The sequence below is a fragment of the Myotis lucifugus genome, unplaced genomic scaffold (genome assembly GCF_000147115.1).
Source record: "Myotis lucifugus unplaced genomic scaffold, Myoluc2.0 scaffold_91, whole genome shotgun sequence".
NCBI lineage: Eukaryota > Metazoa > Chordata > Mammalia > Chiroptera > Vespertilionidae > Myotis > Myotis lucifugus.
Genome location: NW_005871139.1, coordinates 2056297 through 2071682, shown reverse-complemented (window position 1 = coordinate 2071682; position 15386 = coordinate 2056297). Strand labels below are relative to the sequence as shown.

Genomic DNA, 15386 nt, shown 5'->3' with positions numbered 1-15386 from the left:
TTGGGCTAGTGGAGAAGGAAGAAGGGGCATCACGCTGGCTGGCCATGATATTGCTGTGCCTAAGTTACAGTGGCATAAAAAGATGCCAAATAAAGAATAAGGTGGGTCAAACAGTGTTCACCACTCTATGGGCAGAGCTGGAAGGATGAGTAAATGAGAAGCTGCGAGGAAAGGGCGTGCACGCACATGCACAGTTGTGGCTGGCATCCACACGGGCCTGCCTGCTCCAGAGAGCCCACGTGTGGTTGACTCTGTACCAATTTTAGGAAGCAGCAGCGTTTTCTCCCCTTCTGGGAAATCACTTCGCTTTCCGTTTCTTTCTAGACAGAGGAGGATCTTGTGTCCGTGTCAACAATTGGAAAGCCCAGTTTTGATCACTCCAGTTCCAAGCCCGCTGAGCTAGGCCCCGCTCCTGGGCTTCCCTTCCCAATGGAGCTCCTTAGGGGCCACATCACTCCTGCCCTTTCTGCTCCTTAGCCTCTGAGGGTGAGTGGGCCTCCCTTGCACTAGCATGTACGTTGGGACTCATCTGGTTCCTGGGGGTCAGGGAAAGCTCGGTGAGGGAATCTCACTCCTGAATGGTCTTAGGCCTCATCGTGATGGGGATTCTGGCCTTGGGGTGGCACATTTTCAGAGCAGCAAAGGTCTGAGAGGTCAGACCTCTTGTCCACCACTTGTCCTCCCAGAGTCACAGCTATAGCACCCTCAGGGCTCTGAGGAGAGTCCAGTGAATGTGGTGGCGTGACCCTGAGCCCAGTGGCTCTTTGATCCTTGTCTTGCCTGGGCTCTGCCCAGGACACCCTGCAGACACCACTCCATGAGGCTGACCTGATGAGACTTGGCCTGGGATGCCCATTTCCCAGAAGCCACTGGAAGATGGGGTGCCTGCTGTGTGAGCTGATGGGCAGACGTGCCAGAGAGGCAGTGGTTTTGGTTTGGATGACTGGAAGGAAACCTGTTATCTCTTCATTTCTTGCAAAAGCGAGGTCAGGCCTGGGGTCAGGTTCAGGCAGGCGTTTGATGTGGGATGCAGACCCTAGAGGAATGGAAGCCAGGGGCTTTCTGCAGGGCTGAGCTCCACCCCCTCTGCCTCTCTATGGCTCTGCGCTGGGGCTTTGGGTATTTCTAAAGCAGAGGCAGGAGGGGGTTGCTGTGGGGACAGCCCCAGCAAAAGTAGTGGGACGTTCTGTGTACTCAGAACATGAGTTGGGGGTGGGAGTTATGACGTGGTAAAGGGGGCTGGTAGTAAGTGGTGTTTTTCCACTTGTCCTTTTTTTTCACCCTGTGTCTTTGCCTCACATTCCATGCACTAGGACCTGAGAGCTACACCTAAGATAATCTCCCTGACAAGGACCATCCAGTAGCGCCCAGCTGCATGGGGAGGGGAGGCCGGTATGTGGAATGGTATTTTCCCAGATAAGAGGGGCTGGTTGGCGCTAGCCGGTTTGGTTCAGTGGATAGAGTGTCATCTTGTGAACCGAAGGGTCCCGGGTTTGATTCCGGTCAAGGGCATGTACCTCTGTTGCAGGCTCCTCCCCAGCCTGGGCCCTGGTCAGGGCATGTGCAGGAGGCAACCAATTGATGTGTTTCTCTCACATCAATATTTCTCTCTGTCTTTCCCTCTCTCTTCCATTCTCTCTAAAATCAATGGAAAAATATCCTCGGGTGAGGATTACAAAAATAAGAGTTGAATGGCAGAATGGAGTCCTGACTGAGGCCTCCCATTCCCTGATTTTGGGAGCCTTGGGAGGAAAAGACATTTTCCCCTCGTGGCTTGGGGGGTTATTCTTTTCATTGTTCCCTGACTCAGAAGTGAGAGGTGTCCAGGGCTTTGGCTTGGGGAAATGACAGATGTTTCCCTTGGGAACGGCAACTGAGCAGAGACTCCGGGCTAAGATGCCTAGGTTCATATCTGAGCTCCAGACACAATCGAGTTCTCTGTGCCTCAGTTTCCCACTCCTGAAATCGGAATAATAACAGTACCCACCTCGAGGTTGTTGTGAGGACTAAATGAGTGAGTGCTTGTGAAGAACTTGGGGCAGGGCCTGGCAGAGTGATAGTGTCTATGCTGATGCTTATCGCTGGGATGGGAGGAGCCAGCAGGAGGCAAGGGACGCACATGAGCATGGCAGTCAGCCTGTCCTCGTGTGACCCCTGGCACCCCACTTGCCTGGCCATGGAACCCACGGCAAGTCACTCAGAGTTCTCTGGACTTTGGTGCTGCCATCTGCAGAAGGGGCTGCTGCTCACCTCACAGGATGTTATGAGCTGACGTGAGATCCTGCGTGCGAGCTTAGCAGGCTGGCACACAGTAGGTACTCCATGCACTTTATTTTTTAAACTCAAGAGTGGTGTCTACCTGGATTTCATGTGTGACTTGTGAGCATCTTAGAGGTGAAGGGCAGGAAAGCAGGGGTCCTTTCTGTTCCCACTGGGCTCTCACCTCAGCCTCTGGGAGCAAACAGGGCATCTGAGGGTTGGTAAGGCCAAGGGGTAGAATCCTGAAGTGCATGGTCAGCCGGGGCCTTGGGCAGTACAAGTAGAGGGAGCAAAGGAGAACTTAGCTTGGGGGTAAGTGACAACATGCCTGTCCCCAGCAGGTATGCCTCCTCCCACCAAGGTCCTGGGCAGCGGGCCAGCCTAGCCCAGGTTACCTCAGCTCGTGATTCACTGATGTCTTCCCCGGATGTTCCATGGGGCTGGCAGTGCCTGAGAGGGTGGCAAGTGGGCTCAGTGGGCTGGCAGCCTTAGGCCTGGGCCCAGATCTTGGAAGCCCCTTCCCTGTCTAGTCGGGCCACTAGGAGGCAGGGAGACCAAAGTTGGGGGTCTAAGCCTTCCCCATCGGGGAGGCTGTCACCAGGTTGCAGCGTCAGACACCTGCATATCTATATATCACCCCAGCCACCTCCTATTGGCATCAGTGAAGGGAGGGTGTGTGTGTGTGTGTGTGTGTGTGTCTACGGGTGGATAAGCAGGGCTGGGTGTGGGTGGAAGTGGGGAGAGTGAAGTTCTGCCAGCCCCACCTTGGTGACCCGTCAAGCCACTAAAACCCAGAGTCTGGGCAGCAGAGTCACCTTCAGCCCTCACTGAGGCCGGGGGAGTTGAGAAACTGTCTGGGGAAGAGCTAAAAGTGGCAGAAAACATCCTGTTTGCGAGTGCGCAGCTGGATTTAACCCTTGCAGCACTGTGCCGCCTACACCCAGTCTCCGCAGACAAGAGATCCCAGACACCTGTCACTGAAGCCGGCCAGGCCCTGGGCGGGACCCCAGCCTACGGCCCCCAGCTCCCCTGGGCTCCTCTGTGTCCTACATGGGGTGCCCTCCAGGCCACCCTGTGGCTCTACTTCTCCGAACACCCCTCACACCTGGGGTGAGGGCTATGGAGCAGGAGTGCCCCCTTATAAAGAAGCCCTCCTCCCCTTGACACCCTCTCTGCGAGGGGAGAACCTCCAGTCCCCACTGCCCTCGCTGCTCCTTGCCACTGCCTGCCCCGGGGAGGGCCGTGCTGCCTGGCTCCCGCCCCTCACCCCTGCCCGCTCTGACATGGCACGCCTGCCCTCAGCAAGTCACTCTGTCAGGTTTCAGTCCCTCTGTCACCGGCTCGCTGGGCTCCTTAGAGGACGGGCTTGAGGTCAATGCTGAGCTGTAAATAAAATGTTCCCTCTCTTTTCCTTTCAGAGCCCTTTCGGTCAGAAGTGTCTGCAAGACCTCACAGAAGGGACCCCTGGGCTCGCCTTACCTGCCCCCTGCTCCTCCAGGTGGGTGTTCCACCCTGACTTTCTGTTTCCCGGGGCGGGATGGGCCATGGGAAGGTGCTGGGCTGGGGGAGGAAGAGGTCACTACCCGGGGCTTCGCACATGCGGGTTGGTCCTGTGTCAGCAGAATTCGAAGCAGCCCTCAGCTGAGGCCCAGAGACCTGCCAGAGAGGCAGTGGGGGCTCAGAGGGAGGGGCCTGCTGCCTCCCAGGCTGGGACCCCCGGGGACCGTCCAGCATGGTGATGTCTCCTCTCCTGCTCGCAGCTCCTCTTTCTCTCTCCTGCCCTCCATTCTCCTCCTGTGTACCATTCGTGGGACTGCCAGGCCCCAGGCCATAAATGCCTAGGCCTCTTCTCCAACTCTGGACTCTGGTCCTCGACTCTGGCTTCCTGGCATCAGCAAATAACCCCACGCAGGGCTGCATTTTCTCTCAGCTCACCCGAAAACTGTGCTTTTCACCGGAAGCCTCTGGCTGCCGGGCCCAGCCCTCCGGCCTGCCTAACCCAGAGCTCCGCCAGGAGCCTTGCTGATGTCAAGTCCTCCCAGCCCCCGTGTTTCATCACGTCTCCCAGTGAGCCCGTGTGACGCCGAACATTTCTTACACGGATTTGACTGATGTTCCCCCACCCCCACATCTGACTTCTCTTTTCCACCAGATGTTTGGGCTCTTAGATGATGCAGACTCTGTGGCAACGTCATGATGACTGGGAGTTGCAACATCTCAGCTGACCTGGGGTTAAGCCACAGGCATCCTAGACAGTTTCTCTTATTGCCCTGCAGTGCGATTGGGCCTCTGGGATCCCTGCCCAAATGTTAGATGTGTGTGATACTCTCGTAGCCCAGGGAGTCAGCCTAGACCTGGGGTGGATTATAGGGACACTGTGGACAGACCCACAGTCACTTTTTTTTTTCTTTTTAAATTGTTTTAAATTTGTGAAATGTTTTCTATATACAGACAGGCCTATAAAACATAAAATCGTGTTTTAATAATAAGATACCGTATACTTACCACTCAAAGAAATAGAATGTGGCTACTACATAATGCCTCCACATGCCCTTTCCCATGCCCTTCTCACCCCCTCAAAGGTTAACAAAGGTTTCTGTTAATCATTGCATTATTCTTTTTTTAAAAAAAAATAGTTTATTGATTTTTAGAGAGAGAAGAAGGGAGAGGGAAAAAGAAAAACATCAATGTGAGGACACAACATCTCCCCCTACTGGGGATTGAGCCTGCAACCCGAGCATGTGCTCTGACCAGGAATCAAACCTGCAACCTCGTGGTGCACAGGATAACACTCAACAAACCGAGCCGCACCAGCCAGGGCTGCATTGTTCTTTTTCTTAAAGTGTTTCTCTCTCTGCTGCTCTGTCTCTCTGTCTCTCTTTCTCTCTCCCCTCCCACCTCTCTCTCTCTCTGTCTCTCTCTCCCTCCCTCAGTATATATAAACATTATAGTTGAACAGGTGTCAATCTAGCTGCAATAGGAAGAGGTAACAGTGTCACTATTATTACATAAAAGTTCCCAGGAGAAGAAGAGCTGAAGGAGAAAGTCAGGGGACCTACTACACCTGTCTGCGGTCAGGGCCCCTCTGTGCCTTTGGGACTGACATTCCATATCCTTATCTGTCCCACTTTCCCTTGGCTTGAAGCTCTTTGTGGAACTTTAAAAAAATTAAGTATTCATTTTGTGCATTTTATAATCATAGTTGCTAGAGATACCTCAAGGTTTGGGCTTCTCTGGGACCGCATGTGTAAAGAGAGTGATAATAGCACTCCCCGCATTGGGGTGATATGAAGATAAACTGAAATAAAACTCTCATGGGCTTTGATGTGTCAAACCCTGGCCCAGAGAGCATGGGTGGGAGGGTGCACAGAAGGGTGCTTATCCCCTCATAACTGGCCTTCTCTCTTATTTTTCTTCTGACCTGAGGGACCCTCCTACTGTGGGGCCAAGGGGCCACTTACACCTGTGATGACCCTTGCGAGGACTCAGATAAAACTGGGAGGCAGCAGGGCCTGAACCCATTTCAGGGAGGCCCGAGGTTCCCCAGAAGCAGCTCTGAGGCTGACCGCGTTCAGGATCAGAGGCAGCAGGTGGAGCCAAGGGCCCAGCGAGCCGAATGGGAGAGTCACGTCAGCTGTTTCCTGAAAAGGATTTCTCTGAACTATTATAGTTTGTTCCTTCTATCTCTTTCCCCCTTTTCTCAAGTTTGAAATCCATCTCTAGATGATAATGCTTATTTATAAAAGCCATCTCTGAAAACAAAACCAGTTCGTTGTATATGACTCACATTACTCAGAAAGACATTGAAAAGAATGTGCTAAATTTATACTGGGCGGGGGGGGGGGGGAGCGGGGGAGAGGGAAGAGGCTTGATTACCTTGGTAAACACAGCAGGGGCACAAGGCCTGTGGGTCCTGAGCCGGATGGCTGTGAGGAACTGGGACAGGAGTGACAAGGGCCCAGATTTGGGCGTGTGAGTCCTTTATTCCCTCGCCTTCAAGAACCGAGGGGATAAGAGGTCCTCTGTGCATGTGAGGTCTTAAGGCTATGGGTGGTCCTCTCCTTTTCTCCTGAAGGGGCACTGGGCTCTGGGTAACAGAGAGGCCTCTGACCTGCTGCTGATGCCAGTGGAGCTGATGCCAGTGGTGCACATATGTTCACTCATATAGTCCTTCCTCTCAACCTTTAAAGTAAAACTCCATTCTTCAGACGAGGACAGTGGGGCACAGAGAAGCTAATCACTTCATTCAGGGTAGCCCAGCTAGTACATGGCAGAGGCAGCCTTCGCACCCAGACTATGAGCAACTTCACCACAGCGTCACCCACAGATTTGCTTTCTTGGGAAAGGGAGCCCTGCTCCTGCTGGTGACCAGGAGGGTAAGCTGGGATGTGGAGAGTCATGTAGTGAGGGCACCAAAGAAATCCTGCTCAGGCCTGGGGAGCTGCCCAGCTCCACGGAGCTCCCGATAGATGGGGCAGGGGGTGCCCAGGATGCCCGCTGGCCCCGGCACTGACACTGACTCTGGCTCTGGCCACAACTGCTGGCTGTTCTTGCAGGGATGGAGGCGATGGCGGCCAGCACTTCCCTGCCTGACCCTGGCGACTTTGATCGGAATGTGCCTCGGATCTGTGGGGTGTGCGGAGACCGAGCCACAGGCTTTCACTTCAACGCTATGACCTGTGAAGGCTGCAAAGGCTTCTTCAGGTGAGTCCTCCCCGAGGGCGGGAAGAAGGAGAGGAAGCAAGATTTCCCCTGAAGAAAACCCCTGCATTTTCCATGTCTCCTTCCTTACCGTGTCCATGGCACATGCCAGTTCTCACAGCCACTGGGAGCCACAGGGTCTTGGTAAGGGGTATGTCCTCCCACCCTTCTCCTCACTCCATCTGTGTCCTCTGACCCTCCAAGAAAATGCCTTCTTGAGGTCACTGTGTAGGTCCCCATCTTTCCATTCTCCCTTGACCCACAGCGCCCTGCACTAACCCCTGTGTCTGTCCTTGCCAGTGAACTTCCTCCCCAGTTGACATGAATAGCTTTCTAATCCACGAGACAGGCATGTCCTTGGGGAAGCCCAAGACCTTGACCTCAGAGCTTGCCTTCCCATCCAAATCAAACTATTTCTTGGAATGAGGGAAACTGCACCCCGGGCCGGACCTCCATCCCTGATCTCTGCCCGTATCTTCCTTCCCCTGTGGCTTGCTTGTCCCGGGTTGGAAAGCCAGCCTCAGAATCCCAGGCAGTGTCAGCGGTGTGCTGTTTGGCCAGCGCCAGTTTCTCTACCGGCTGCCTCTTCTCTTTCTCTGTGAGCCCAGCATTACCTATGGGATCGGTGTGGGGAAAGTACTGGTAAGGGAAGGAAGGCAGTTCCCATCCAAAGCCAGGGAAGGAGGATGGGAACGTGATGAACTACGGTATGGGACTGGGAGCCATGAGGAATTAGCATTGGGCATGTATTGGAGGGAGAGAAACCTGAAAAAGGTATCCAGAAAGGAGCTCTATGCAGGAGTCTTGAGTGGAGGTAGGCAAAGGGAAGGACAGGGCTGCAGCCACCAAGAGCGGGAAGAGCAAACCAAGTCCAAAACAAGGACACGGAGGTCAGCCTGGCTCCCTGAGCTGCTGAGCTCTCAACTTGGAGGACAGAGTGAATCAGAGGCCTCGGGACCTGTGTGGGTCCCCTCTATAAACACAGGCTCCAGGCTCACCTGCCCTCTGTCCCGGGAATCAGCAGGCCTGGAGTTTCATTACCTTGAGTAATCGCTGGGCAGCGGGGTTTCTGTGGGTGCTAATTGCCTGTTTGGCCTGGCACAGGATGCCCGCTCGGCTTCCCGGCAGCCTGCTCCCCAGCTTGGGGAACCAGACCGGCAGCATCGCTGGCTCTGACTCTGTTGCCACGTCTCTCGTTCCTCTGGCCTGAAGCCTGCACTTCCTGCAGGGTGGGCCTTCCAGAGCCCAGGCCGAGGGTACTGGGAGCCACCTGGACCCTTTCCTGCGAGGGCCTGGGGTCGAGGAGCTGCTCCTGAGTGATCATGGGGGAGTCTGGGTGCACATCAGGGCCTGCTTCCTATCACGAAACCAGTCAGAAATGTGTGAGCTGGGTAGCTGGCCATGCCATTCGTTAACTGTATGTTCTTGCTCAAATATCTTGACTTCTCTATGTTGCAGTTACTTCAACTAAACCACATGGTACATTAATATATAATCCCTCTACTATGTACAGTTAATCTGAGGATTAACAGGATTGTATATCAAAGTGCTTTGAAAAAAACATAAAGTGCAAGATAAGTATATTATTTTTTAGTGTGATGGGTCAACACTGATGTTCTTAGTAGAACCCCTCCCTAATAAAATTACAAAAGTTTCTCCAGCCATCCACCCCCCTTTTGTGTTTTTTTTCACACATTCCCTCATCAGATTTTAATGAGCATCTATGATCCAGACATTGGCTCAGAGTTACTAATATGGAGACTCCTGATCTTGAGTCCCACAGTCCCACGGGGCTGGTGAGAAGGCAGGTCACATCTCCCCAAAGGTCTGCAACAGCTCTTGGGGCTGTTTGATTAATTATGGACCCCACCCCTAAGTCCCCTTTTTTCCAGGCCACCTACTACTGGGTTCAACTCTGGAAGAGAGGACCCTTAGGTGGCTGCTGGTTGGATGATGGCATGTTGGAGGTCAGTTCCTCACTAGAGTAGCTCAAATCTCTATGCATCTGTGCTTGCTGCCCTCAGACATACCTGTAGGCTCTGAATCCTTGGGACAAGACTGGGTGAGGAATCTGGGTGGAGGGAGGATGGGTTCTCTCATGCCAAGGGCCAAGTGTATGAGATGACAAAATGGACAAAGACGGTAGCCACCACTGACACTGGGATTAGGATTTCACAGGCAAAAGTGACAAGGGATTCTCGAACAACAATTTGAACTAGACAAACACAGCATGCTGCCCATAATGCCAGGACTTGCAGGCAGGAGTTTTGGCCATGAGCCAGGAATAGACTCTAAGGCAGTGGTTCTCAACCTTCTGGCCCATTAAATACAGTTCCTCATGTTGTGACCCAACCATAAAATAATTTTCGTTGCTACTTCATAACTGTAATGTTGCTACTGTTATGAATCGTAATGTAAATATCTGATATGCAGGATGGTCTTAGGTGACCCCTGTGAAAGGGTCGTTCGACCCCCAAAGGGGTCGCGACCCACAGGTTGAGAACCGCTGCTCTAAGGAATCTTGGAGAGAGGAGCTAAGGGTGGGATATGGTAGCATAGTGCGTCCACAGGCAACATAGCCACACTGTTGGTCTGTGGTGACATGGATGGCTCTGGGTCTGTTATCTTGTTACCTTGTCCTCGGTCTGCTTGCATCTTTACTGTCCCTGTCTTGATGACTGAGACTGGCTGCACTATCTGAAGCATCATCTCTGTTGGGGTTTGGTTTGAGTTTTGTTTGATAAACACACACACACTCAGAATCGATCCTCATTATTTGTGAATTCTATATTTGCAAATTTGCTCACCTGCTAAAATTTACTTGTAACCTCAAAATCAATACTTGCAGGAATTCTGTGGTCATTTGTGGGCATGTGCAGAGCGGTAAAAAGTTCGAGTCTCCCAATGCACACATTCCCAGCTGAGGGCCATGTTCTTCTGCCTTCAGTTCAGTTCTTGTGCTGAACAAGTGTCCTTTTCGCAGTCTACTTAGTGACAAGTGTTTTGCATATGTGTGCTTTGTGCTGGTGATTTCACTGTTTCAGATGGCCCCCAAGCCTGGTGAAGTGCCGCCAAGTGTTCCCAAGTGCAAGAGAGCTGTGAAGTGCTTTACAACGAAAATACACGTTAAGATAAGCTTTGTTCACACATGAGTTCAATATTAACAAATCAGCAGCATATATATTAAATAAGGTGTCTTTAAACAGAAAACACACACAAAACAAGGTTATGTATTGATCAGTTGGCGAAAACGTTGTGATTGGAGGCTCACAGGCTAAGCCTGTATTTCCCCCGGAAGCAGTGGTTCAGTATTCCCTAATTCAGTGTTAGGGTTGACTTTATAGAATGTAACTACCTCGCATAGCAAGAATGGACTGGATTTACATAATTTATCCTTTTCTCCTTAGCTTCATTCAAATCTACTTAGTATTCTTCCATTTTAGTTTAGTTCAAATAGATGTTTGAGAATCCCTTGTCACTATGTCTGTGAAATCCTGATCCCAGTGTCAGTGGTGGGTACCATCTACGTCGAGCACTGCAAGCTTGGGAACACAAAGATAAGGCAACCAAGTCTTTTCTCTCGAGGAGTTCACCCAACCCTTTCAAGCCAGTTCTCAAGGAAAAGGCATCACTTTAGTGCTGGGTCACTGGCTATTTTTCAAGCCCTGGGGACCAGTAATCCTGTTTGACCACTAGTGTTTAATTGACTTCTAAGGTAGTCAAACTAAACTGCTCTAGGAGCTAGTTGTGGTCAGCCCAGCAGGTCCAAAACTCATAATCAAGCTCCCAGGGGAAATACAAGGTCAGGTTCCTGTGAGGTTCTGATCACAACATCTCATCAATAGATCAATACATAACCTTGTCTTGTGTGTGTTTTCTGTTTAAAAGCACCTTATCCTATATAATAAAAGCCTAATGTGCTAAGTGTCTGGTCATCCGGTCGGCCATTCAACCAATCAAAGTATAATATACTAATGATATGCTAAGGCTGCTCAACTGCTCTCTAGTCTATGATGTGCACTGACCACCAGGGGGCAGATGCTCAATGCAGGAGCTGCCCCCTGGTGGTCAGTGTGCTCCCACAGGGGGAGCTCCACTCAGCCACAAGCCGGGCTGACGGCTGGCAAGCGCATGGGTGGTGATGGGAGCCTCTCCAGCCTCCGTGGCAGCACTAAGGATGTCCCCCAAGGGCTCCTGGATTGCAAAAGAGCACAGGCTGGGCTGAGGGCCCCCACCCCACCCCAGTGCACAAAATTTCATGTACCGGGCCTCTAGTTTAATACATATTGTTGATTTATTAACATTGAACTTATGTCTGAACAAAGCTTATCGAACATGTATTTTCCCTATAAAGTACACCACAGCTTTCTTGCACTTAGGAACACCTAGGTCATCCCAGCAAGTCCAAGACTCACAATCAAAGTGAAGTGTGATGATGAAGGCTGGACAGTTCTATTGCTGTATGGTCAGGAATTAGAGACAGTTGTGAGCCAGTCCTCCTACAAGCTAATTCATGTTGCTCCTGCTTCCTGCTCCTCTGGAATACATGGACAGCCTCAGAGAAAGATGACATGTCCAGTGCATGGGCAGGCTTGTAGATGGTTATATGTCTTGGCTATATGTTAACAACCAGAGCACAAGTAAGGGCCAGAGGGGGAAATATGTAGGACTCCTGCAAAGTATATTATGTAGTGGATGACCTATGGGTGTGCATGAATCTCTGGTCATGAAAGGCTTTGTCCAGGCTCTGATGTAAAGGGAATGGTGTAAAGGACTGAGAAGAAAACCAGAGGGATCCCTTGATAGAGAGAATGAAGATCATGGTGAAGTTTAAGAGGATGTCCTGGAAGGCAAGACTGAGAAGCAGGTCACTGTTTGCCTCTCCGTCTTGTCTTCATCCTCCTGTTAACCTCTCCTTAATCAGAACCCTGTGAAGCTGTATGTTGCAAAGTGCCAAGTGAACAAAGGCCGCGTGGAGAAATGCCTTCTCAATTGCCAGCCCTGAAGTTCTCAGGGGCCTTGTCAGTTATGGGTCTTGTAGCATGCAGGGGGGCAACGGGAAGGCTGATGAGGACGCAGGAACACAAGAAATGTTCTTTCACGAAGTTTCCCCAGCTGATATTTGTAGAAACTGTGATGTGAAGGGAAGCAGAGAAATGGGGCAGGTGTCCAATGACTTAACACTCAAAGTGCTTAAATGTCAATGGAGTAAATAAGTAGAGAGGAGGGGAGGAGCGGCCGCACAGGCCATTCAATGGGCACAAGTGAATGAGTCACCAAGAAGTCAGTGTTGCTGGGGGAACTTTGTCCAGGTCAGCCTGGCACTGGCCTCCCGCCACAGCTGCTCAGGAGTGTGAATGGAAGAGAACAGGGGTGGGCTGGGCACATTCTCTATGGATGGGCTAAGAGCAATGCTGGGAGCTTGGGGAGAGAAGGCCAGAGTATTTGGAAAGGGAAGATCACTGGAGTTGTCAGGAAAGGCAGCTGCAAAGAGGTGATGAAGACCTTACATGTCTTTTTGGCCAGTGTTTTGTTTCTTTGGGAACTCAGCACTTTTATCAGGGCGCCCTGGCATGAGTCCACTCTGCACGATGGTAACGTAGGGCCAGCAGAGAGAACGGCCAGATGTTACCCACACTTCCAAGCCGTACAGCTCGGGTGTGCCTCTGTCCATGGCTTGAGAGTCCAGGGGAGCCCTTTAAACACGCTCTCGGGCTGTTGGGGGCATGTTTTTGACTGCTGCTCTCTCTGCGACTGAGGTCTGGGAGATTCATGATAAGGACCATATTATGTAAGAACCCCAGAGGCTTTGGAATCAAACGGAACTTGACTCTAATCCCAGCTTTCACATTTGTTAGCTGTGATGTCACTTGGGCCCTTGCGTGTCACCGGGAAAAGGGGATAATCCCTATTCTGGAAGGGTGCTGAGAGCCTGGGAGGTAATAGGTGAAGGACTGGCATGAAAAGTCTGAGTAAGCGGCAATTATTCTTTCCCTTTCGTATCTTAGTCTCTGAGAACAGGTCAGCCTTTCTCTCCTCCATCATGGACCCTGGAACGCCCGTGACTGTGACGTGTCCGCGTGTCGCGGGGATCTCTGAGAAAAGGGGCCTGCGCAGAAGTTAGCTATCAGGTGTGAAGAAGGAAGGGCTGGGCCGGGAGGCTCTAAGCGACCTTTACTCCAGTCAGAGGCTCCGCGGAGACTGGCTGGTGCTCAGGGAAACTGGACAACCGTCGCTGTAACTCCTACAAGGGCTGCGGGTCTGAGACAGCAGCAGCAGCAACATAAAAAGCAACAGCATGTTCCGAGCCTCCTCGGCCTGCAGAGCCCTGGTGTTGGCTCCCAGGTTCTCAGGTTCTCGCTGGCATGGTGCAATACCGCCTTCTGCAGCCGCCCGGCAGCACTCCCTCCCCCTGCCTCTCCCTGCCCTTGAGTGAGTGTGTACTTGGTGTCCAGTCCTGCGGCCTTTACTTAATCCTCACACCTTCTCTGTGGGGTCGCTTTCATTTTACAGATGCGGCAACTGAGGCCTGGGGAGATTAAGTAACGTGTCCACGGTTGTGTATTAGGATTTAAATCCAAACAGATCAAGCTAACCAAAGCTGTACTTCCTTTTAAATTGTTACATAGTTATAGTGGGTAGTAGATTTTTTTGGTTTAAAAAAACAAACCCCTGCGTATGGTTTTGTTGTTGTTTTTAAAGATGCAAACCGTTCAAAAGGACATATTAGTGAAAAAGTTAAGTCTCCTTCTCAACCCAGTTCTCAGGCCCCTAGCTCCTCCCCAGAAGCTGTCACTGTTACCAGCTCAGATTATTTATATAAAAGTGGGGGCGGGGCAGGTATATTCTAGTCGCCATTCTGTGTCTTGCTTTTATCTGGTGAGGAACACTTCTTCAAGCTTGTTCCTGTCCCAGCATCCCTCCTGTGCCCTGCCCACAGCCACCTCCTTCTGTCTGCTGCACTCGGCCGCAGTGACCAGGCCTCCACTGCTGGGCGTTTGGGCTCCGTCCTGGGCTTCTCAGTGCCGCAGAAACCACCCTCTGCACGTACCTTGGGGCCCATGGGCTGAATTACCCGCAGGATGAATTCCTGGAAGTAGACTTACTGTGTTAGAGACTCTGTGCATTTTACATGGTGGTAGATATTGCCAAACTGCCCTCGAAAAAATAAAAGGCCTGTGCTCTTTACTATGTCGTTAACCTACCTTCTGTTAAAGTTGATTTTTTAAAATCACCTGCTGAGAACGCTTGGATGCCACCACATACAAACAGCCATGTAGGTGCCACCTGTCAGACCACATTGGTCTTTCCTACCGGAAGCTCCACCCACCAGGCTCCTGTATCCAGACCAGGTTCTGAGATTTCGGTGACACTCAGAGCAGCAGCAGAGACAGAGCCCGGAGCTGGTACTTGGCCCCAGGCTCAGGTTTTGCAAGCTGTGTCTCTGCTGGCAGGGTCACCTCCTGGCAAAGGACCCTGCTGCCCCAGGCCCGAGACTCTTCTGGCCCCAGGCACCTTATGCTTTTGTGAACTGCTTGTCTCTCCTGCCTTGGTGAGCGGGTCTCTGGCATGAGATTTGGTCCATGTCCTCTCTCACCCCTGACTTTCTAGAAACGGTGTCTATGTTTAGCCCTGTTGCACCGCCCCTACCCGCTCCTGAACTGGGGTGTAATTGCCAACCGTCCAGAGGATGACAGGGTCCAGGGTCAGAGCAGCAAAGGCAACAGGCTCCCATGGAAACCCAAGGCTCCGGTTTCTCAAAACCGAACCAGCTCACAGGCAATTAGCGCTGGGAAGAAGGCAGGGCTGGGTGTGCATCTTCAGGACCGAGCACCGAGCCAGGCCTGGCCAGTCTGGCTGCCCTGACTCCTCATGGGCATAGGCTAGATGACAGCCACACGTGTGGAAGTGTCCTTAGAAGGCAGGAGAAGAGCTAGGACGTGGGGCCCTCGGGACCTGTGTCCCGGCAAACAACCGTGCTGGGCCAGACACAGCTGAGGGGCTGCTCTGGGATCTGGGCTCCAGGAAGGACCTGGGCTGCCTGGTGAACTGGCGCGGGAGCTTCCCATCCCCCAAAGCTGACCCACTCCAGAGCCTGATGGTGCTCCAGGTGATGTGTAAACTCCGTCTTCCCTGCTACAGTTCCAGGGTCTTTAGAGGCGCAGGGGGAGAGCTGCTGACTGTGTTTATTTATAATAATAATTGAAGAGCTTCGTAAGTTTATAGGTGACTTTCTGCATTGCGCAAATAATGCAGAGATGCACTGCAAGGTTGGTGAGCGCTGGGACAAGGTGTGGCCAAGAGTGAAAAGCATGGGTGGCATTCTCACCACAGGTCTGGGCCCTGCTGTGAGATAATGTGCCTGGCCGAGGACTTTCAACTTTCTGCTTTTTTCCCTCCCTCTCGCCTTCCCTCTCTCTTTCCCT

General features: G+C 51.9%; 1 protein-coding gene across 2 annotated transcripts in view; it reads left to right on the top strand.

Annotated features, from left to right (window-relative positions):
• VDR (vitamin D receptor) overlaps positions 1-15386 on the top strand; it is a 50512-nt gene that overhangs the window by 3981 nt on the left and 31145 nt on the right. Inside the window, exons 1-3 of one of the 2 annotated variants that reach the window (XM_023756302.1) lie at positions 327-486; positions 3678-3757; positions 6816-6963. In XM_023756302.1, the coding sequence (XP_023612070.1) occupies positions 6818-6963 (146 nt within the window). In that variant the 5' untranslated portion in view covers positions 327-486; positions 3678-3757; positions 6816-6817. Of the gene's footprint in view, positions 1-326; positions 487-3677; positions 3758-6815; positions 6964-15386 lie in introns of those variants that run through there. The other variant, XM_006091473.3, reaches the window with a different exon arrangement.